This window comes from Vulpes lagopus, chromosome 2, assembly GCF_018345385.1.
Source record: "Vulpes lagopus strain Blue_001 chromosome 2, ASM1834538v1, whole genome shotgun sequence".
In the NCBI taxonomy this organism is placed as follows: Eukaryota; Metazoa; Chordata; class Mammalia; order Carnivora; family Canidae; genus Vulpes; species Vulpes lagopus.
Window position 1 is genome coordinate 57,686,521 of NC_054825.1, and position 23,284 is coordinate 57,709,804.

The 23,284-nt window shown below is 47.8% G+C and overlaps 1 protein-coding gene across 1 annotated transcript in view; it reads left to right on the forward strand.

Moving 5' to 3' along the window:
* Positions 1–22,809, forward strand: part of MYO1E (myosin IE) — a 198,905-nt gene extending 176,096 nt beyond the window's left edge. The window contains exons 25-28 of the mRNA XM_041745375.1: positions 143–235; positions 2,803–3,004; positions 15,841–16,010; positions 21,725–22,809. Of these exons, the coding sequence (XP_041601309.1) occupies positions 143–235; positions 2,803–3,004; positions 15,841–16,010; positions 21,725–21,801 (542 nt within the window). The 3' untranslated portion in view covers positions 21,802–22,809. The remainder of the gene's footprint in view (positions 1–142; positions 236–2,802; positions 3,005–15,840; positions 16,011–21,724) is intronic.
* The last annotated feature ends 475 nt before the right edge of the window (positions 22,810–23,284 follow it).

Genomic DNA, 23,284 nt, shown 5'->3' on the forward strand with positions numbered 1-23,284 from the left:
CTGCAACCTCCTGCAGATCCTGCTGGAACCCGATTCCACCCTTCTCAGAAGTTTTCTATCAGCAAAAAAAAAAAAGCCCATCAGAAGCCATAAAACCAACCTGTGGTACTGATTTTAACTCTGCCTCACTTGTTTATTTCAGGTCCTACCAGAAGGAACACAATTCAAAACAGAGGTTATCCCAGTGGGACGCAAAATGCCAACTACCCAATGAGAGCTGCCCCCCCGCCTCCAGGTAAACCGAGCATATGCCGTAGAACAGGACCACTAATCACAACCCATGACTTGCAAAATGTATTTGGGAAGAAACCCATGAGCAAATGAATGCCCACATATCAGCCAGCCAAGAGCCGTCAGTGCCAGATGTACCTCTACCAACACAATGGCCCTGCTTGGGACTCCGAAATGCAGAAGGATGAGCTAGTGAGACTGAACTGTGACTGAGTTAACGATCTGGATTTCATTACCTAGCAGTATTACTCCCTTAGGAGAGGCTTCTTACATCAGTAAGAGAAAAAGGTGCTCCTTGTCCCTGGCAACCAGAATGTTGTCAGCTTTTCTGCTGTAGGATACATCCTTTGCAGAGCCAGGAGTCTGCCAGCTATAACCCTGACACCACCACTCTGCTCCAGCCAAATATCAGTGATATTTTGCAACTAGTTAATTCCTTAATGAACAAGTAGAAAAATTTTACTTTCAGTCAGATCGGCTCTAGGACAACAGCTCCAAAAACTAAAGTAATTAAAAGAATTACAAAATTGATACATTCTTTTAAACCTTACGTTTCATATTTCACATTTTTTATGATAAAAATATAGCATGCGGGTCAGTCAAATCCAAACCTGAGTAAAGGCGAGCCTTTTGGCCTGTAAGAATCCATTTAGTGCTTTAAGAGCGCTCTCAAAATTCACAAAATGTTTTTCCATCACTCACAAAATTCAGCCAATAAAAACTGCCCCCAGAATATTTCGTGGTCATAAGTTTAGGAGTCTAGGTCTGAGAGGGTTATCTTAGGACTACACTTAACACAAATCATCCCAGACCAGGGAATCCTATCTGTAGCTGTGTCTGAAGTAAGCAGTGAAAAGCATTTCTTTTGTCTCCTGCTCTGGAATCTCACCGTTGGCGTGCTAAAATATGAGCGCCCATGCCTAGAAGTAAGAAAGTAATTCTCATCTCTCTTGGAGTCCCCATGCTGCCTGGCCAAGCTCTCTTTCCTCCCCTCTGCTCTCACCCTTGAAGAAAATCCAAGCACAAAGGAACCTAACAGAACCACTGTAGGATTGTGTTACTGCTTATGTGCTGGCCCCCTACCCCTCCCCTGTGCAAGATCCTGGCCAGACCACCTGGAAAGCTCGTTTGCCTCAGCTAGGTTGGCCACAGTTGCCTTAGACCAAATACCTGACCTTGAGCTCTGCTCCCAGCCTCTCTACGTGACCGTTTCTCCATCAATAAAATGAGGCAGTTGGACCCAAATCCCTTATATCAGCCTTTCTCACACTATTTGTGGTGAAGAAACAAGGTTGGTTGGTTGTTTTTTTTATTTCTCTCTCTCTTTCATTTCTTAATTTATTTCTTTCTTTTTCAACCCATCACAAACCATAATTTTGCAAGTAATAAAAATTACTCAAAGAATGGAATTTTAAAAGCATTCAAGATATAAAAGCCCAAATTTGTTGCTGGATTCAAAAGACATGAAAAATGTCTATGAAGCTGCCCTGAATGTTTCTAAGTGCTTATTATTAATTTCTGAACTTATGGAGGGTGAGTGGGTCCTGAGCATCATGGAGTGGCCCATCCATGAACCTCCCACTTCCACTATTGCAGCCCTAGGGCTCACCCTCTCTGGTATGGCCTTCTCCTTGGCAACCCTGGCAGCAAGTAGGCGCTCACCACACTCCTCGTCTCCTTCATGCAACTGACACACCCGAGGGTCCCATATCTTGCTCAAGGTCAACAGAGCTAATGGAGGCAGAGCCAAAACTGACCAACTACCCCCTCTTATAAAGGAGGGGTTGTCCTATCTGTACCAAAGAGTGCTTTTCTTAATTCCACTGGAAGCGGTTTTATGGTAGGTTCACCAAAATGTGCCTCGGGGGGTCTTGTTCTCCTGCATTCTTGCCCAGATCTGTCGGTGGGAGAAGAGATAAGGGAGAAGAGATCATACACACAATGGAATGATAATGCCCCATTCAGCCAGGGCCTGTGGTTTGGAGCCCATCGCCATATTCCATTACTTACCAGATAATGTGATCCTGACTAGGAACAGTTGTTTGGCGAAGAGAACTTGCCCTCTGCGGATTGATCCAGCCAGTGACCACATTTCCCCGTGCCTATGTGGAGTGCTCCCTCTACCTCCCACAGCGGGCTCCTGCAGAGGACACCTAAGGCTGACCCCTTGAAATGATGTCTAACTGTTTAAACAGCTGCCTGCCAGCCCTCCGGAATCATAACCTCATAATTTTTCTTAGATCTAAGAATGCGCCTGCCAACTCGTTGCAAGCTTACCTTTCCTTGCATGTGGGCTCTGAAACCCTGAACATCTGGTGATTCTAATGTCAAATTCAACAAGCACGTGTGAGTGTCTGCTCTGTTCCAGGCACTTGCTAGGCCGCCCGCAGTGTATTAGCTCTGTTCCTCACCGTACAGTTGCAGTCGGGCCCTCTGTATCTTCAGATGGGAAAACAGGGGCCCAGAGAAGCTAAGTGGCTTGCTCTTGGCTGAAAGCTGGAAGGAATTTGGAGAGCCTTTTGGCAGCTCAGAACATTTAAGAGTTGTTTTCTCCCCTTTTCCTCTCTCTAGGATACCATCAGAATGGAGTCATCAAAAACCAGTTTGTGCCACATCCTCATGCTCCTGGAAACCAGAGGTTAAATCAGAAAAGTCTGTACACCTCCATGGCCCGTCCGCCCTTGCCACGACAGCAGTCCACCGGTTCAGACCGAGTATCACAGACTCCGGAGAGCTTGGATTTCCTTAAGGTCCCAGACCAGGGTGCCGCCGGGTAAGAGTCCCACCTCTGACAGATGACGCTGGTGACCTCTCTCTTGATCACAGCAAGGTCCAGGGATTTCTTTGAGTAGTCTCTACATGATTCTCAAGTTGCTTTACCACCTGCATGTTGTGATCCAGAACCCAAAACCATGAGGCCCTTGGTTGACATTTCTAAAAGTACAGCCAGTTGATGGCACACGACTCATTCTCTGGAGATGGCTTATTGTGAACCTCCAAAGAGGGTCCCCTTCAGCCCTGAAATTCAGTTACTCGGTAACCTGTCTTGCTGGCTGGCATGGCTGAGGAATGTTGGGTTTGTTTGTTTGTTTGTTTATATTATTTTTTTAGTGTTGGGGTTTTGATCTCTGTCCTTGACTGCAGTTGCATAAACACTGTAGCTCAAAGAGTTATTAGGAACGTTAAGGATAACACCTCAGCCTTCTGTGAGGTATGGATGTTTTTATGAACACAGATCTTCAGGCCTTCCAAATGAGAGCCTCTCTGCCTTTCTAGAACTGGAAGTGGAGACTGGTAAAAAAGAAACCCAGGGTTTTTAGCTGGAGGAAGTAAAGACTTCTGGAACTCTATATTGGTATTCAAAGAGTCATCCTTGCGGATCGGGGTTGGACACGTCCTGTGGAATCACCAGGCATAAAATGGTCCAGCTTTAAGACAAGTCAGTGAATTCTACTGCCAGGTGGTATATTTTGGCTTCAGTAAACAAAAGAGCATTCTAGAAACCCAAAGATGAGCTGGGATGTAAGGAGCACCTTGTCCCTGGAGGTATCCAGTTAAAGGTGGGTGGAAATAACCAGGCAGAAATACTGTGGAGAGATGTTGTCAAATATCAGATAAAGATGAGGATCTTGTTTCAGTCCCTGTTACCCATCTAACATTGGACCTGCTGCTTACCCTCTCTGAGCTTCATCTTCTCATTACATCTCACTGATGTAATACCAACAGGCTGTCAGGGCTGTTGGGAGGACTCGAAATAACATACATAGGATACCCGGCACGGAACTGGGCATGCAAGAGGCTACTCGGTCAGCCGAGGCCTGATGACGATGTTGGCGGTGGGGGTGACGGTGGTCCAGCCATTATCTCATGGTGGTTGAACTAGTGACTTGTAAGGATACATCGAAGCCTCATGATCCTCAGCAGTGGAGCACCTTCCCCTGCTGAACTCCAGAATGGGCCTGCTGCAGCCCATTCTTCCCCTCCCTGGGGCCCACCTCCATTTCCCATTCTCTCCGTGTCTCTAGAATGATGAAGTTTTGTGCATCCTCAGGGGACTTGTGTATGAAATCGAGCCGTGCTGGGAGAGAAACAACAGCTCCTCTGGCTCACATCTTGGCCCCCTTGCAGGGTGATTTTCCTGCTTTGTCAGCCCCCTTCTAAAGACCACAAAGCTCTTACAAACTTAACCACATTCTCCTGGGGTGCCGTTCCGTCTTGTAAATCGCACCTCATTTGGGCTTCAGATATGAAAGCACCTCAGTTTTGTGCAGATGCCTGTCTATCGAGGGGTCGCTGCTCTTCACTGGGTCTCTCTCCCCACCCACCCCCACACTCGCACCTCCCACCAGCTCTAACGATCACGGCCTACCTGACTGGTTTGGTCGAAGACAGTGCTGCTTCTCAGACTTCAGTGTGAACAGAATCACCTGGAGAACTTCCTGGACCACTTCCAGAGTTTCTGATTCGGTAGGTCTAGAGCGGTGCCCGAGAATTTACATTTCTACCAAGTTCTCAGATGCTGCTGCTGCTGCTGATCCAGGGACCACATTTTGAAACCCAATAATCTGAAGGCATCTGGTGTCTAACTGATAAAGCCAAAAAAGGTTCTGTGTACAAGTGAATTGAAAGGGTGCTGTTGAGGAGGAGATAGGATTTTTACTCTATAACCGAGACCTACGCTATTCAGATGGATAGACACAGTGAAAATAATCAAACAGCCTTTCTGGGCCCGGGGTGATGTCCCAAAGCAGGCAGGGGGATTAAAATCAACCAACAAAATGCACTGAATCTCTTAGCTCTGTCTGTTAGCTTCCTACTTGCTTTGGCTTTGGCAAGCAAGACCATCTTTCCAGCCCTGCTTTGCAAGTTACAGACTTGCACACCAGCCAACTGGGAGCATCTGTCAGCCAAAAGCAGGCAATTTAGGAACATTGTGTCTTAACTGAGGCTGCTCCCTTCCAGCCCTCGGCTGCGTGGCTCCCTATGTAAGTCTTATCACGCCCTTTGCCACCTCTGAGTCGATGCATGATGCCTACATGGTGCTGCCGTGGCGAGGGCCGTGGCGCTGGGCGTGGAGGGCTCCTTCACGGCCATCTCCCAGGCAGTGAGTAGTTATTGACCTCCTGTTGTGCATGTGCTCTTACGAGGTGCACGGAGCCCGCTAGCTACGAGAATCTCAGTCAGCCTCTTCGTTGTACACTTACATCTGCTGTGATGCAAATATCCCTTTAAAAAAAAATCATACCCGGTCAAAGGGCTGAGTTTTTTCTTAGTATTTATTTTCTAAAACACATAAAGTGAAAATTAAAATAATTTCTCATGTGGTCAGAGACCTTAGACATGCCCAAGGCATTTCAGGAGCCTCGAGGTTAGCTGCGTTTAATAGCTCCTCTTCTCCAAGAAAACACGAATTGCATTAATTTCACAGGAGCTTGGTGGCGTAAACAGTGGACTTTGGCGTCCCAAACCTTTCCACAAACACGAGAACTCCTATATGTGTCACAGCTCCAAGTGGTGACCTTGAATGTGCTGATCCATAAAAACAAGAATGCCGCCATCTTTTGCTGCTTGGGTTTTCACACCCTTGGGCAGATCTTTCTTTTCCTTCTCCCAACCCAGTGCACTTTTCGATACAGACTTATGTAACATAAGCGATCATTTCTTTTGGATCATGTAATGTGGATAAAATCAAATGGTGTAATTAGCACCTCAAGTTAATTCAAGGAAGTCTTGGTCAGTTCGTTTTAGGTTCAGCCAGGTTTTTTGGAGAGAGCAAGAAGCCTTTGCACATCGGGCTCCCTGCGTGGAGCCTGCTGCTCCCTCTGCCTGTGTCTCTGCCTCTCTCTGTGTCTCCCATGAATAAATAAATAAAATCTTTAAAAAAAAAAAAGAGAGAGAGAGAGAGAGAGAGACACCTGGGTGGCTCAGTGGTTGAGAATCTGCGTTTGGCTCAGGGCGTGATACAGGGGTCCCAGGATCGAGTCCCACATCGAGCTCCCTGCATGGAGCCTGCTTCTCCCTCTGCCTCTGCCTGTGTCTCTGCCTCTCTCTCTCTTGTGTGTCTCTCAGGAATAAATAAATAAAATCTTAAAAAAAAAGAAGAAGAAGAAGAAGCAGCCTTCGCTAAGTTACCATCCCAACTGGGTTCTTGATGCTTGCCTTGCTGTGTTTGTGACATTGGAGCTATTCTTAGCGTCATCCTCATTGTTTCTGTCCAAGGAGACTCAGAGAGATATACAGGGAATCATTATCCTGCAGTCTCTTAGCATACCTTTTGAAATGTCTGCTGCAGGTTCAAGATCTTTCCTGATCGTCAGGAAAGAGAACAGGTTAAGCAAGAACCACACAGACAGTTCATTCATCAGCCTTTTCGCAGGAACACTTGATTTGCTAATCAGATATGCTTTATGTTATCCCTCCTCTATCTGAGGTGCACATAATCTCCAGTTCATTACTGGAAGCATTAAAATCTAGACTGGAAATGTCTTTTCTGTTGGCCTCTTTAATCCTATGGTCTATTTCATGGGAGGGCAACTTTAGGAAATTTTGAGATACTCTAGAGATTAATCCAACTAGAAGTTGGAGAAACAGAAAAATATTGAAAGTGTTCAGTGCTAGGGCTTCTGGCCATGCCACAAAGGGCGGAGGGGATCGATAGAAAAATTCAAATGCTGCCTCTATGTCTCTTGACAAGATTCTCCTAATGGAGTCATATTTTCAAGGGGCTTAAAATTTCCAACAAGTGTCCAATAGCAATATTTCCCAACCCATAATCTACAGGAGCAGCAGCCGTATCCAGGCCCAGGCAGACATGAGGCTTAGGAATTCCTGGCATCCATTCCCACATTTCCAGTAATGTTTATAGATTCAACCTTTTGGAACAGAGCATATTTTAAAGAGCCAATGAAACAAAATGCCATTATTTTCCTTCTTGGAATTTCAAGACCTAAATTTCACATCTGCAGAGCAAAGAGGTGATAGTAGAAAGCTTAATCCCAGCTCCCCCTGGCATGGACTTGGTACAGCCTGCTGCCCCAGAGGTGTGGGAGCTGCAGAGAAGCTCACGGAAGGTGGCCTGGTGGTGTGCAGAGAGCAGAGGATCACAGATGCAGGGACTGGGTGTCCGTCCCATTTCCTTTCTTGGTTCCTTCGTCGATTCACTCATCAGGTATTTGCTGAGCCACATGCCTTCTCTGCGCGGCGGGCTGGACTCCTGGCTCGCTTCCCTGAGCGCCAGCTGTGCCCACTCGTGTGCGTCACGCAATCCTTCTGCACCTTGGTGTCCTCGCCTGCGTAGTAGGGAGGTGCAGGCCCACTCCTCAGGGCTTCCCGAATAATCTAAGGTGCAGGCCCATTCCTCAGGGCTTCCCAAAGTCAGGGCTTGGTAGGGGGCGAGCATTGGGCACCTGGAAAGTTTATTTGTATCGGTTTTATGACTGTGATCCGTGTGCTTCTGTCTTATGGGGAAAGAGTAATATCCCACCAGGATTGAAAGGTGGCTTTTCTCTCGAGAAAAATCTCTGGCCTGCATAGAGCTCTGGACTCCACGCGGGTCTAAGCTTCAGGCGTCGCAGGCTCTACTGAGGGGGACGGGCGGCCTGCGGAAACCAGACACGGGGACCGGTCCGGGAGGCACCTTGCCCCTCACACACGTGTGTCCTGCATGCTGCTTTCTGGGGGTGCAGAGCTACGAGGTAACAGTACGACAGACACTAGCTCCATCTGGACCATGTCAGTGAAGCCCCAAACTTCCCTCCACCTGTGCTGGCCCACACCCCCAATCTTTTCCTAGTGATACATCCTTAGCTCCTTTCCCCGGAGCAGCTCACATCCCAGGGACAGTGACGTTACTGGAAGAGCGCAAATGCATGAACGCTCCCTTCTGAGAGCCTTGTCATGATGGACGTCATTTGGGGTTCTACTTCCTTGTGGGCTCTTGGCATCTCGTGAGGTTGGGCGGCTGTCCGTGAGGGTTCAGTGGTCGCTTGGCATCCTGAGGTCCCAGGGCAGGGGCAGCACCGGTGGCCCCAGTCACTGACACGGCTTCTCCAGCAGAGCGGGTTTGCACAGAGTGACCTGGAGGTGGGGCGCCTGATTTCCCCGGACACCTTGCGGTGTGGGTCAGGTGTGATTGCGCTGGAGGTCCGATGCCCTATGCAGAAAAACGATCTGCTGTGAAAGCAGGTTGCTGTAGCTTTCCCTCTTTGTGGGGAACAGATACACTCACGTGGTAGGTGTGTACAAATTCCCCTGATATGATGGGTCATGTTGTCATAGGGAAACTGGATTAGGGCCACCTGGGTGGCTCAGTGGTTCAGCATCTGCCTTTGACTTGGGTCGTGATCCAGGGGTCCTGGGATCAAGTCTTACACTGGGCTCCCCACAGGGAGCCTGCTTCTCTGCTTATGTCTCTGCCTCTCTCTCTGTCTCTCATGAATAAATAAATAAATAAATAAAATCTTTTTTTGAAAAGAAAAAAAATATACTGTGCTGAAGTTACACAGAAGGAAACACTGAATGCTCAGTGACATGGAGCTTTAGAACTCTATGTTAATATGTATAAAGTGAGCGTGTATTATCAAAATGGCAACAGGAAACACAACTTATTGTGAGAATGAAATTCTTGCTCCAACCCCCATTATCCTAATGAAATAATTGTTTTTAAAACAGTTTTCAATCATGTAAAGCTTATTAGGAGTGCACATGTCCTAAAATATCAGAGGTACCAAAATGACCTGACTCCTGCATGTGCATTACAAGGCACAAATGTGGTACAAATTTAGGCACCACGACAGTGTGGGGACAACAGCGTGTCCGGCTCTCTGGACATAGAAGGGCCTAAGTTGTACTCCATTTCCACTCACCATGGCCAAGGGCAAGCTACCAGCATGACCCCACAGGCGTCAGACTTGGAAGGAGATGCGTAGCCACGTGCCCCTGTATAATAGTGTTTCTGCCATCCTTGAGCAACCAGACCTTTATGTATAATGTCAAGCATGTAGACAGAAGGAAAAGGTAGTGAGATAATTAGGAAGGGTTGAGTGATGAGTATTTACTGCCTTTGCTTTTAATTCATTCAGTTGTATCATCCATTTCATCTGTAACAATGGCTGTGTTTTAACAACTGACTCACAAAATTCCTGAGGTGTAACAAGCCTGTCTCCTGGGCTGGACTGAGTCCCTGAGCATGAGGGTCTTGTTTGCTGGGCGGGCGGTCTGGACCCCTTCTTCACTGCACTGGCTGCACAGGGGCTGCGTTTGGAAGGCTCCAGGCACCTAAAAGGCCTCATTAATCCATTTCTGGCAGCGAGTAGGCTCTTTCCTCATTATGGATTACACAGGATCGCCACCTAGTGATGCAAAGGAGATTGTGTGGGTTTAAGGCTGAGGCTAAGATAGAGTCGGGAAAATGGCTGTTGCTCCTGACTGTTCTTCTGTGATGGTTTTCGGGTCTACACTGTGGTAGAGCGTAGAGGCAGCAATCTCGTCTACACTGCGGTCAGAGCGTAGAGGCAGAAATCTCGTCTACACTGCAGTAGAGCGTAGAGGCAGCGATCTCGTCTACACTGCGGTCGAGCATAGAGGCAGCGATCTTGTCTACACTGCGGTCAGAGCGTAGAGGCAGCAATCTCGTCTACACTGCGGTCGAGCGTAGAGGCAGCAATCTCGTCTACACTGCGGTCGAGCGTAGAGGCAGCGATCTCGTCTACACTGCGGTGGAGCGTAGAGGCAGCGATCTCGTCTACACTGCGGTCGAGCGTAGAGGCAGCAATCTTGTCCTGGCACAGGCTTCCTGTGCTCCGTGCCACATCTGACAGTAGGGCGTTTGTGGAGAGCGCGCTGTAAAGCGTCCTAAGAATTAGAAAACGGACCTGGACCGTTGCCTGAATCTCCTTTTTGAACAGATGGAGACATGATCTTTACAGTAACGGGAAGCGACCTACCCAAGTTGCGTGCCAGCCGGTGGCCGAGCTGGGGCTCGAACCCAGTGCCCTGACTCCTAAGCCAGCGCAGCGGCCCTTCCCTGCTACGCACCGTCCCTCCACGAGAAGGTGCAGACTGAGGCCGCACGGTGTCCCCGGGCCTGGTGCCAGATCCAGGGGCTACAGTGCACAACGAGGCCCAGGCCCTGCCCCCGTGGCACCTGCTGTCCCAAGAGGGTGTCGGCTGGATGATGCCCAAGTCGCCCCGCCGCGCACCGCTCCCCCGCTCTGAGCAGCTGGGGGCCGCCCGGGTCACGGCCGGGGGTTGAAAGGCAAACCGGAGGCCGAGCAGGGATGAGTGTCCACTGGCGGCTGAGCGCAGGCCCGGCCAAGGGAAGGCAAGGTCAGCGCGGCCGGAGCTCCGGGAGCCTCGTGCACCTGCCTTGCGCCATCTAGGGAGGAGACCGGCAGGAAGCCCCAGGATCGTGCGACAGTCACTTCTGGAGTGTTGGGAGGTGAAAAGAAGCAGCGCCGGTGACCACGCCTTGTGCACCACCTTGCCCGGGGCAGCCACCGCCCTAGGCACCAGCGAGGGGTCCCCGATGACCTCCCTCTGTCGGCACTCGCCAGAAGGGGGGAAGCCGGCCCAGCGTGGGAACGAGGCAGCAGCGACTTCACTCTAACCGGCTGCCCTCCTGGGGCAGTTACACTCCTGTCGGGTCACAGGGGACGTTTAAACAAGGAGGAGCCAGGGGCGCCTGGGGGTTCAGTCAGTGAGGCAGCTGCCTTCTGCTCAGGTCATGGTCTGGGAGTCCGGGGATCCCCCTTCGGATGCAGAGTCTGCTTCTCCCTCTCCCTCTGCCCCGCCTCCCTGCTGCTCTCTCTCTCTCTCTCTCAAATATACAAATAAATCAAATCTTAAAGTAAACAGGGAAGAGCCAGATCGCGGTGACCTCGGGGTCGGGTGTCTAAACAGACGGTTCTCTAATGCAAGACGCAGAGCTGGGGATCCCTGGGTGGCTCAGCAGTTTAGTGCCTGCCTTCGGCCCAGGGCGTGATCCTGGAGTCCTGGGATCGAGTCCCACGTCGGGCTCCCTGCATGGAGCCTGCTTCTCCCACTGCCTGTCTCTGCCTCTCTCTCTGTGTCTCTCATGAATAAATAAATAAAATCTTTAAAAAAAAAAAAAAAGATGCAGAGCTGCTCCCTGGCAAACAGCCTCATCTCAAAGCTGCCTGGGCTTTCCCTGCTCCAAAACGTGGAGAACTGGGAACCCTGTTTAGCCAAGTGATAAGTCACCAGATGGCTTTACATTGGTGGCAGCTGTCCGGGGCTGGGACGACCAGGGCCTACAAGGAAACCCACATCCCCCAGTAATCCCTGAGATTTTATTTTGATTGGCTTGACTCTGATTTACCCTAAGGAGGTATCGTTGGGACCAAACACCGTGCAATGGCTGTGTTCTCACAGGTGTTTAAATAGTCCCTCCCCCCTCCATGTCCTCCTCCACCTGCCCTGGTTCCAGACATCCAGCGCCTGCAGCATGCAGACAGCCTGAGGTCACTCAGTAACAGCAGTGAGCTGCCGAGCCACAGGGGTCTACGTATTTACTTTTTTTTTTTAAAGCAAATCTTTTTGAGAATTTATATACTATTAAATCAACCCATTTAAAGTACCATTTAATAGTTTTTTTTTTTTTTTTTTTTAAGATTTTATTTATTTATTTGTGAGAGACACAGAGAGAGACAGAGACACAAGCAGGCTCCATGCAGGGAGCCCGACATCCGATTTGATCCCGGGTCTCCAGGATCATACCCTGGGCCAAAGGTGGTGCCAAATCACTGAGCCACCCGGGCTGCTCCCATTCAATAGTTTCTAGTGCAGAGTTGTACAACCATGTTTATAATCTAATTTTTTAGAGATTCTATTTATTTATTTATTCATGAGACACACAGAGAGAGAGAGAGAGAGAGGTAGAGACATAGGCAGAGGGAGAGGCAGGCTCCCTGCAGGGAGCCTGATGGAGGACTTGATCCCAGGACCCCGGGATCATGCCTGTAATCTATTTTTTAAATCTTTTTAAGTAAACTCTACACCCAACATGGGGCTCACATTCATGACCCCGAGATTAAGAGTCGCATGCTCTACTGACTGAGCCAGCCAGGCACGCCCATCATAATCTAAATTTAGAATTTTCATCATCTCCAAAAAAGACCTCCTTCTCCTAACCCTCAGCTCCAGCCCTAGGGAACCACTAATCTACTTTCTTTCATTATAGACTAGCTTTCCCTGGATATTTCATATAAATAGAATTTGTTAAATTTACTCCTATGTAGTATATTCTTTTGTATGTACTGTACATAGAATTATTTTCTCTAATCTTGCTGGACTTGTTTATTGGTTCTCATAGTTATTTAGTGTATTTCTTAGGTTTTTCTATATGCAGGATCATCTCATCTGCAGATAGAGGTATTTTTACTTCTTTCCTGAATGCTATTCTTCTTGACTGGCTACAGCTCCCAGTGCAGTATTGAACAGAAGCGGTTAGAGCTGACATCCCTGTTTCGTTGCTGATCTTAGGGGCAAGCATTATCCTCTAAAGATGTAAGCTAGGGTTACTTGAAGGCGGGGGTGTCTTAACCCCAACCAGGGCTCATAAAGAAAGGTAGGAAAGTACCAGTGTGGCCTGTGGCAGGACCTGAGGCTGGAAGCCAGTTGGGGCCACACCTGGCAGGACCCAGGAAGGCTCTTGGTCCATTTCCCAAGAGCAGGGAAGAAGCTGTTAGGATCTTTAATGGAGAATGAAGTGAACTAATAGACATTGAGGTGGGAGAGCCCAGAAAAGAAGCAACTGGCAGCAAAGACAGGAAGGAGGAAGAACTGCCAGGGGCGATGGGGAAAAGAGCCAGGGGGTGACTCCCTTGATTGCTGTAGGAAGGACAGTCCTACATTTCTGAGGGCCATCCATCTTCTCCCCACTAAGAGGCCCTCCTGGCCCCTTTCCCCGGAGACTACACCTAAGTCCCGATACTCTTGGGCCCAGATGCCTCATCAACCTGCACTAATGTTGGTAGGTCTCCCCCCTACCAGAGAGGCCAGATCTCCACCTGTGAGTATTTGGGGAGAGTGTGTGTGTACCCTCCCAACCCTGTACCCTGGAATTACCAGGCTGGAGGCTTTCCTCACTCCCAGGGTATTCTGATGCACACCCCTCCTCTCCACACCCCCCTTCCTTGTTGCTGGGAAATCAGATGACTTCTGGTATCCAGGCTAATGGCTCTTATTAACCAAATGCTGACACATCCCTAATATATAGGTTGCTTAATTAAAAGCCTGCTTGCCTGGCCAGCTTTCGGAGAAGCAAGCACTTCTTGAGCAGGGAATGGGGATTTCCAATAGACTAGGGAGGAAATGATGTCATGCTAATGATCTATAAGATGCCTTTCCTCTATGATGAAAGAAAAGTGCTTGGTGGTGGGTGGGAAGGTGGGGACAGGGGCTGACCTAAGAAGAATGGAGCCTGAGGAACCTTGGCATTTGCTACCCCATCCCCCAGGCAGCGCTCTGAAACCCCACCCCTGACAGGAACAGTCCTACCCCGCAGCTCACAGCCAGTACCTACCTCCCCCCCCCCCAAAAAAAAGATACTCTGATCTAAGTTGCTCATCAGGACCCAGTTAGCATCTCTTATCATGGGACCTCAGCAAAGACGGAGCGGCTCTGGCCTCCTGAGACCACAGCTCAAAGCTGGGTATGTATTTCCCCTCCAGAACTCAGGCTGGAAGAAAGATCCTTCCTTCCCCTCTTCCTGCCACAGGTGTGAACAGACAGACCTGGCCTAACAGCCAGCCCCACTGAGTTGAGTATAGCCCAGTTTCTCCTAGAGAAATCGTAAGCCTGTTTCTTTTGTGAGCAAATGAATGTAGGCTTTTCCTTGTTTTGTTCTTAAGCAAAGTGGGAGAGAAAATGTTTTCTATTCCCTTTTTTTTTTCTAAATGCCTTGTATAGGGATCCCTGGGTGGCGCAGTGGTTCGGCCCGTGTCTTTGGCCCAGGGCGCGATCCTGGAGACCCGGGATCGAATCCCACATCAGGCTCCCGGTGCATGGAGCCTGCTTCTCCCTCCGCCTGTGTCTCTGGCGCTCTCTCTCTCTCTCTGTGACTATCATAAATAAAAAATTTAAAAAAAAAAATAAATAAAAAATAAATGCCTTGTATGAGAACATATTTAACAAATAGTTGTTTCAGATACAAGTTTAAAGATCTCTTGAGGTGGCTCAGTCGGTTGGGCATCTGCTTTTGGCTTGGGTCATGATCCCGGGGGCCTGGGATAGAGTCCCAGATCAGGCTTCCTGCTCAGCAGGGAGCCTGCTTCTCCCTCTCCCCCCTGCTCGTGCTCTCGCTCGCTAACTTTCACTCTCAAATAAATAAAATCTTAAAAAGTAAGAAAGAGGAAGGATCTCTCAAGCTGCCGTTCTGTGCTTTTGAGACAACGTCTGAATGGATCCTGGAGGCAGTATAGTGTGTGGAAAGAGTACATTGAGAGCTCGAAGACTAGGATGAGGGGCCTAGTGCTGGAGATGGTTTTGATGACCACGATGAGGATGGGGAGGTGCTACTGGGCATCCAGAGGGTAGAGGCCAGGGATGCTGCTCGACACCCTGCGGTGTGTAGGACAGCCCCTTCACAGGGAATTATCAGCACTGCTGACCCTGGGGGCCAGTAGTGTTGAGATGAGAAATTGCTGTGGTTAAACTCTCGCACAAGAATATTCAAAGCAGCTTTTTTATTTTTTCGCAAATATGCTAGAGACTGAAATCCTCCCAAATGAGCATCAACAGTGGACTGCGTAAGTAAACTGTAACATAGTCATGCCCTGGAAGAGTGTAAGGCCATGAGGACACATGGCACCTAGGGGGCTCAGCAGGCTAAGCCTCCGACTCTCGATTTTGGCTCAGGTCATGAGCTCAGGGTTGTGAGATCCAGCCCCACCCACATCGGGTTCTGCGCTGGGCGTTGAACTTGCTGATGATTCTTTCTCTCCCTCTCCCCACCCCTGTCCTTCTTTATTTTTTTTTTCCTGTCCTTCTTTAAAAAAAAAAAAAAGAACATGATTCTTTTTATACAATTAAAAAAACAGGCAAATTGGGGCGCCTAGGCAGCTCAGTGGGTTGAGCATCTGTCTTTGGCTCAGGTCACCATCCCAGAGTCCTGGGATCGAGTCCTGCATCTGGCTCCCTGCTGCCTGGGGAGCCTGCTTCTCCCTCCCCCTCTGCCGGCTGCTCCCCCCAACTGGTACACTCTCTCAAATAAATAAATAAATAAATAAATAAATAAAATCTTTTAAAAAACAGGCAAATTATGTGTACTGTTTAGGGATACTTGTGTGTGTGTGGTAAACCCACAAAAGCGGAATTATTAATACAAAATGCAGGGTGGTGTTTGATTCTGGGAAGGCTTGCTGTTGGGGAGAGGCACCTACAGGCTTCTGTGGCCCTGGTAAAAGTTCTGTTTCTGAAGTTGGGGGTGGGGCTATTTTTATTCTCAAAGTTTGGGGAGTGGTGTATCATCTAAGGATGAAGCCGGATGTCACCCGGAGCAGGCCAGAGCTGGCCCCCGTGCCCCAGACCACCACATGGTACTCCCTTCTGCTAGGTCCCGTCTCTCATCTGCCTCCACTCTCTCCACAGCGTCCGGAGACAAACGACCAGCCGGCCTCCCCCAGCAGGGGGCAGACCCAAGCCCCAGCCCAAGCCTAAGCCTCAGGTGCCACAGTGCAAGGCTCTGTATGCCTATGATGCTCAGGACACAGATGAACTCAGCTTCAATGCCAATGACATTATCGATATTATCAAAGAAGGTAAGTGCGTGGCTGGCTGGCTGGGAGAGCCTCCTAAAAAACATTCGGTCACATTGCTATAAGAACTAGTTTAAACACAAAGAGTTCAGTTATAGGCTCCTCTAACTGAAACTTGTAGCAGGAGTCTGGCCTTCAGGCTCAGTTTGATCAAGGCTCTAACTTCTTTTTTTTTTTTTTAATTTATTTTTTTTAATTTTTATTTATTTATGATAGTCACAGAGAGATAGAGAGAGAGGTAGAGACACAGGCAGAGGGAGAAGCAGGCTCCATGCACCGGGAGCCCGACGTGGGATTCGATCCCGGGTCTCCAGGATCGCGCCCTGGGCCAAAGGCAGGCGCCAAACCGCTGCGCCACCCAGGGATCCCCTTTTTTTTTTTTTAATACTTCTTTCAGCTCTGCCTTCTTTGTATTTGCTCCTTTCTTGGGCTGTTTTCCCTTATGCAGCAAAATGGCTGCATCAGTTCCAGCAAACAGATCAAACTGTCTGAAATCTACTTTGTCTTTGAAATTTCTCTTGGCCATTAGACAAAAGTCCTAGGTTTCATTCTGATTAGACGAAATTAGTCATGTGCCTATCCCTGAATCTCTGTAGCAAGATAAGGCTATACCTGAAGTAGGTTAGGTGTGGCAGGGACTTCTGTAGGAAAGAGGACTATCCCACCCAAACTTGATGTCCTCTTCACATGGAAGGTAGATGGAATGGGAGCCAGGGAGGACCTAGGACATCTGTTATAATAGCAATCTGTGAGCTTGGCTGAATGCTTTACTATATTGTTAGAGAAGATAAGTTAGAATATAATATGCATATGACCAAACATTTGTCCTTTGGCAGTATTTTTTAAAAGATGACTTCTGGAATGCCTGAATGGCATAGTCATTTGAATGTTGACTCTTGGTTTCAGCTCATCATGATCTCAGGGTCATGGGATGGAGCCCTGCATTGGGCTCAGCAGGGAGTCTGCTTGGGAGTCTCTCTCTCCCTCTCCCCCTCCCTGCCACGCGCTCTCTCTCTAAAGTAAATAAAACTTAAAAAAATAATAATAGGGATCCCTGGGTGGCGCAGCGGTTTGGCGCCTGCCTTTGGCCCAGGGCGCGATCCTGGAGACCCGGGATCAAATCCCACGTCGGGCTCCCGGTGCATGGAGCCTGCTTCTCCCTCTGCCTGTGTCTCTGCCTCTCTCTCTCTCTCTCTGTGACTATCATACATAAATAAAATAATAATAATAATAATAGTAATAATAATAATAATAATAATAATAGGGATTCCTGGGTGGCTCAGTGGGTGAGTGTCTGCCTTCAGCCCAGGGCATGATCCTGGAGTCCCAGGATCGAGTCCCACGTCGGGCTCCCTGCATGGAGCCTGCTTCTCTCTCTGCCTGTGTCTCTGCCTCTCTCTCTCTCTCTCTCTGTCTCTCATGAATAAATAAAATCTTAAAAAATAATAACAATAATAAACTCCTAACTTAGAATGTTAAAAAAGCACCATGAAGGAAGTGGCATTTGTGGTGAGGAATGGGGAGAGAGACAGATAAGCTAGAGGCTAGAGAAAGCAGGTCATTTTAGGAAGATGAGCTGATGCTCAGCTCAGCCGTGTGGCAGGATCCCCCAGGTGATGTCACAGGAGGCGAGATGAAGTTAGGAGTGGCCCTGAATGTCAGGCTCGAGAGGACTCATGGACAGTGCGGAGCCATTCATCATGAGCAGAGCAAGGACAGCGTGTGAGGGAAGTGGGTCTTGGTGAGTTTAGCCTTCAAGAAGAGGTGCCAAGGACAGACAGTCCTGAGAATGGTGTTTTTAACCGATTCCGTCATCACCTGGGCTCACTCAGGAGATGCGTATGTCCCTGAACCGACATCCTTCTAATCGGCCTCTAGGGATTATTTTGACCTCCTTTAGCCATCTAGTTTGCTATAGTCTTAATATTTTAGCCATTTAGGTTTTTTTTTTTTTTAAGATTTTATTTACTTATTCATGAGAGACACAGAGAGAGAGAGAGAGAGACGGGGGGCGGGGCAGAGACACAGGCAGAGGGGGAAGCAGACTCCATGCAGGGAGCCTGATGTGGGACTCCATCCTGGGACTCCAGGATCACGCCCTGGGCTGAAAGCAGGTGCTAAACCACTGAGCCACTCAGGGATCCCCTATTTTAGCCATTTAGTATCCTTCCTAGAAAGTGTTAGAGTAAAAATAAAAGTTGGAATAAATGCTTAGTAAACACAAATGAGTTTTTATCACCAGCTCCGTTCAGCAAAAATATTGGAGATGACCAATTACCCAGTAGCTGAGGTTAGCTAAAGAAGCTTTACAATATGCATTCACTGAACCTCAATGACAGACATTTTTATTGTAGATAATGATGCAGTAGTGTAATATGCTTATTGACATACAAAAATGTTCATGGGAAAAAGGCTATATAGACTGTGGACTTTAGTCTCATTTTTATAAAAATATAAAACAAATGGCTGAGTGTATGTATACACATATTCACATGTGGTCTCCTTGAGTGTTGAATTTTGAGTATTGCTTTCTTTTATTTCTCAATATTTCAGATTTTTCCAGAAATAACATGTATTTTGGTTATAAATTGAAGTAATTACGTATTTGTGTAAAATGCCGAGTCCTTGAAGTTCTCAGAAAATGCTATAAATTGTTACTGTAATTTATGCAGTGCAGTGTGAGTACATGAATAGACATATAGATAAATGGGACAGAACAGAATCCAGAAACAGACCCATGTGTATACAGGTGTTTAATACAGGATAAATGTGGCATTTGAAATCAGGGGAAAGAAGAGACAGTGACTTTCCATTTGGAAAAGAAAATAAAGTTAGAGCTCTATTTCATACACAAAATAAATATCAGATGAATTAAAGATATATAACTGAATTATAAAAATCCTAGAAGGAAACCTAGAATATTATATTAATCTTTGAGGAGGGAAAGTCTTCCTGTGGAGGACATTAAACCCCCAAACCATAGAAGATTTAAACCTCATCAAAAGGTGAAATCAAAATCTTCTGTATGGTGACTTGCAACAGACACCAAGTTAAATGATAAAAAACAGACTGGGAGGAAATGTTTTCCACATCTAAATAGCTCCTGCACAGTGAGAAACAGTCTGGTCTGAAAGTGGACCAAGGCTACTGAGGCGATGCAGGCCAGAGCCTCCCTGCTTACCAGGGGGATGGAAAAGACTCTACCTGGGGCTCCAGCAAAAGACTAAGACATGATTCAGTCCACGTTCCCTTATCCAAAACTTTTTTTTTTTTTTTTAAGATTTTGTTTATTTATTCATGAGAGACACAGAGAGGCAGAGACACAGGCAGAGAGAGAAGCAGGCTCTATAAGCAGGGAGCCTGATGTGAGACTCGATCCCGGGACTCCAGGATCACGCCCTAGGCTGAAGGCAGATGCTCTACCGCTGAGCCACCCAGGTGTCCCCCCTTATCCAAATCTTTAAGGTAAATGAGTTTGAGAGATCAGAGATGGTTAGATAGTCAATAATAGGGTGTGTATGTGTAATATATCATATACATCATATCATAAATTAGGACACCCCTTATGGTTCCCAGGGCAACGTCCTGCATCAAACCTAGTATCTCTGCTGAGCAACATGATGAGCATTCACACTCTGTGGGAGGAGATCTCATAAACTCACATCAGTTCAGGTCAAGTGTTGCCATCCAGTGAATTTACAGACCTTTTAAGAACTTTTTCAGAACTTTCTGGATTTTGTCATTGCAAATAAAGGGTGGACTATAATATCTGTGGTAAGTCCGGGAGAAAGATCCCTTCTTTCAGAGTTTACTGCTAGAATTGACTTTTGTGGAGGAAATACAACAGTTATGTATCAAAATTTTAAAATCCCCATGTCAAAATAATTACTTGGGTTTTATATTTAATCCTTTCCACCAAGATAAATCCCAAATACATAAATATGTAAATATATAAAATAGGAGTTCTAGACCTAAGTATGGGGGAAGTTTCTTTTTTTAATAATATCAGTGTGGTAAAGGATGTACAAAAGTAATAGAAAAATCAAGAAGCTGTAAGATAATAGATCATTTGATTCAATACTTACATGTTAAGATATAATTAAAAATGGGAGGACGGGGCACCTGTGGGGTCAAAGGAATATTTGCAACTCGTAGGACAAATTCACTAATATATAAAGAATTTCTAATCAGTAAGATAAAGCCCAATAGCTGTTAGAGAAATAGGCAAATGACGGGAATTCATGCAGCTATTGGAAGAGCATATGGAAACTATATACTGATATGAAATGATCTATAGTATGTATTATTAAGGTTAAAAATAGGGACGCCTTGGTGGCTCAGCAGTTAAGCGTCTGGGGTCCCGGGATCAAGTCCCACATCAGGATCCCTGCATGGAGCCTGCTTCTCCCTCTGCCTGTGTCTCTGCCTCTCTCTCTCTCTCTCTCTCTGTGTGTGTGTGTGTCTCTCTGTCTCTCATGAAGACACAGCCCATGTTCCCTTATCCAAATCTTTTTATATGATTTATAAATATAAATAAACTCTTTTAAAAAACTAAAATATAAAAAAAATTAAAAATGAGATAGACATGGAAAGACAGTATCTAGTAAGTATTGAAAAGCATGATGCAGAATAGTAAGAGTGGCCGGTTTCTGTTTAAAATGAGCCTGAGTGTGGTTATAATCACAGCACAGGGTCTGGAAGGATGAAGACCCCATACTCATTACTGGTGGAGGGAGGGCCTGGGAGATGTTGCGGATCAGTTTCTCCCAGCAACTTTGGCGCTGGAGGAAGGCGTGGGAAGGGTGTGGTGGGGAAAAGTGGGGACAGGGCTGGGGGCCATCCCCCACCACCCTGGGCCCCAAGGGAGCCAACAGCCTCCAGCTGACAGCAAAGCCGCACATGGGAGCAGCAAGTTCTTCCTTGAACTGGGCCCTGAGTGCGAGGTTTGTGTCTGCTGTCGGGGAGGGGTTACTTTTTACAACAAACTCTTTCATGTAAAAGAAAATAAAGGGGACACCTGGGTGGGTCAGTGGGTTAAGTGTCTGTCTTTGGCTCAGCTCATGATCCCGGGGTCCCTGCTCAGTGGAGCGTCTGCTTCTCCCCTCCCCGCCACTCATGCTCTTGCTTACTCTCAAATGAAGAAAAACCTTTTATTTTTATTTTTTTTTTGAAGATTTTATTTATTTATCCATGAGAGACACAGAGAGAGAAAGAGAGAGGCAGGGACACAGGCAGAGGGAGAAGCAGGCTCCGTGCAGGGAGCCCGACATGGGACTCGATCCCAGGAACCCCAGGATCGCACCTCGGGCCAAAGGTGGCGCTAAACCGCTGAGCCACCTGGGCGTCCCAAGAAAATTCTTTTTTAAAAAATAATTAAAAAAAAAAAAAAGAAGAAAATAGGGCAGCCCGAGTGGCTCAGCGTTTTGCGCTGCCTTCAGCCCAGAGTGATTCTGGGGACCCGAGATCGAGTCCCACATCGGGCTCCTTGCATAGAGCCTGCTTCTCCCTCTGCCTGTCTGTCTCTCTCTCTATTCTCTGTGTCTCTCATGAATAAGTAAAATCTTTAAAAAAAAAAAAAAAAGAAAAGAAAGAAGGAAAAAGGACGCAGATGGAGCCAAACCACCTTTGCCCACGTGACGCACCCGCAGGAGCAGGGTGTGCAGTCCAGGCAAGACTGCCTTGCCCACCCTCACTCTCGCCGTCTCTGTCTCCCACAGATCCTTCTGGCTGGTGGACGGGTCGACTACGAGGCAAGCAGGGCCTGTTCCCCAACAACTATGTGACCAAGATCTGAGGCGCGCAGAGACTCTGACGCACGGGTGAAGGAGCTCCAGGCAGGGAAGGGGACATTCGGGGCTCTCTCTCTGATCCATAGCGAGCAGTTGCTTCCTTCTCCAAGGCCTAGAGTTTTTCTGGCACCTTCCCCATGGAGGACATTGAAAAGTTGGGTTGGGAACAAGGAGTGTCACTCCATAAACGATCCTAAAAGGTAGCCTATTCCTAGGAGCCCAGGAGGGCAAAACAACCACCTACTAAGATTTATTTATTGTATTTAAACCTGGTGAGAGGACAGGCGAGGGCCACCCAGACCTTGCTGGCTCTGTCACAGCAGCAGCCCGCTCGCTCACCAGGCCCAGGGAACGGCTGGAGGCGGCCGCTGACAAGTGCCTTTAGTCAAAGAGCACATTTCTCCCATCCTTCCTTTCCTTCCCCGACACACACATTCCTCTCTGCCACTTTCCCTCAGGGAGGACCTGCCCTCTGCAGGCTGGGCTTGGCGTGAGCGGGCACTTGCCGTGCACATGCCGAGGGCCGGCGTGGCCGGCGGAGCCCATGGGCGCAGAGGGGCGCTGGTCCCCACTTCGCCAGGACCGTCGCGTTGCCGGGCTGAGCAGGGGCCGGGGGCTGGGCTGTTGACCTTGCTTACTCTGGGTCCTCAGTTGGAATGTGGCTGGCCCATGTTGGTTTTGTGTTTCGTGCTGTACCTATTACAAGAAGGATCTCTTTTTTTCAAGCTGTACATTTATAAAAACAGATCATATACTGTATATATAAAAATCTTAGAAACATGTATGAATGTACTAAGTAGTATTCCACTGTACTTATTCATAAGGTAGGTTTTATTACAAGACTCCCACCAGGTACTTACACATGTGCACTACTCCTTTTCAACTATAGAATCAGTGTTACTGCTTTCTAGCCCAGCCCCTGCAGACCCTCCCCAGCTCTTTCCCTGTAGGTAATTTCCTCTGTCCCCTGTGTCCCTCCCCCTACCTCCTAAATAAATAAAGGAATCAGTGAACCACCTGCTCCTTTGTGACATTTGTTACAGGTTGAATTGTGTGTCTCGACCCCCCCCCCAAAAAAAAAAGATACGTTGAAGCCCTAACCGCTAGGCCCCCCGCCATATGACCTTATTTGGAAATAGAGTCTTTACAGAGATAAAATGAAGTCATTGGGGTAGGCCCTCCTCCAATATACCTGGTGTTCTGGTGAAGGCACTTGGACTCGGACGGACAGAGGAAAGAGGACGTGAAGGGATAGCCACCTACAGCCAAGATGAGCTTCCCTCACAGCCCTCAGAAGGAACGCAGATCTTGAACTTCAGGCTTCCGCAGCTGGGAGACGACACATCTCTGTTGCTAGCCCCCCAGTGTGTGGCACTTTGTGAAGGGAGCTTGGCAGGCCAGTGCAGCGTTCAGGACAGAAATAGGGAGAAGTTGGAAACGGGACTGTCGGTGAGGCAGTGGTCCTCGGAGGGAGACTGTCACTTCTCT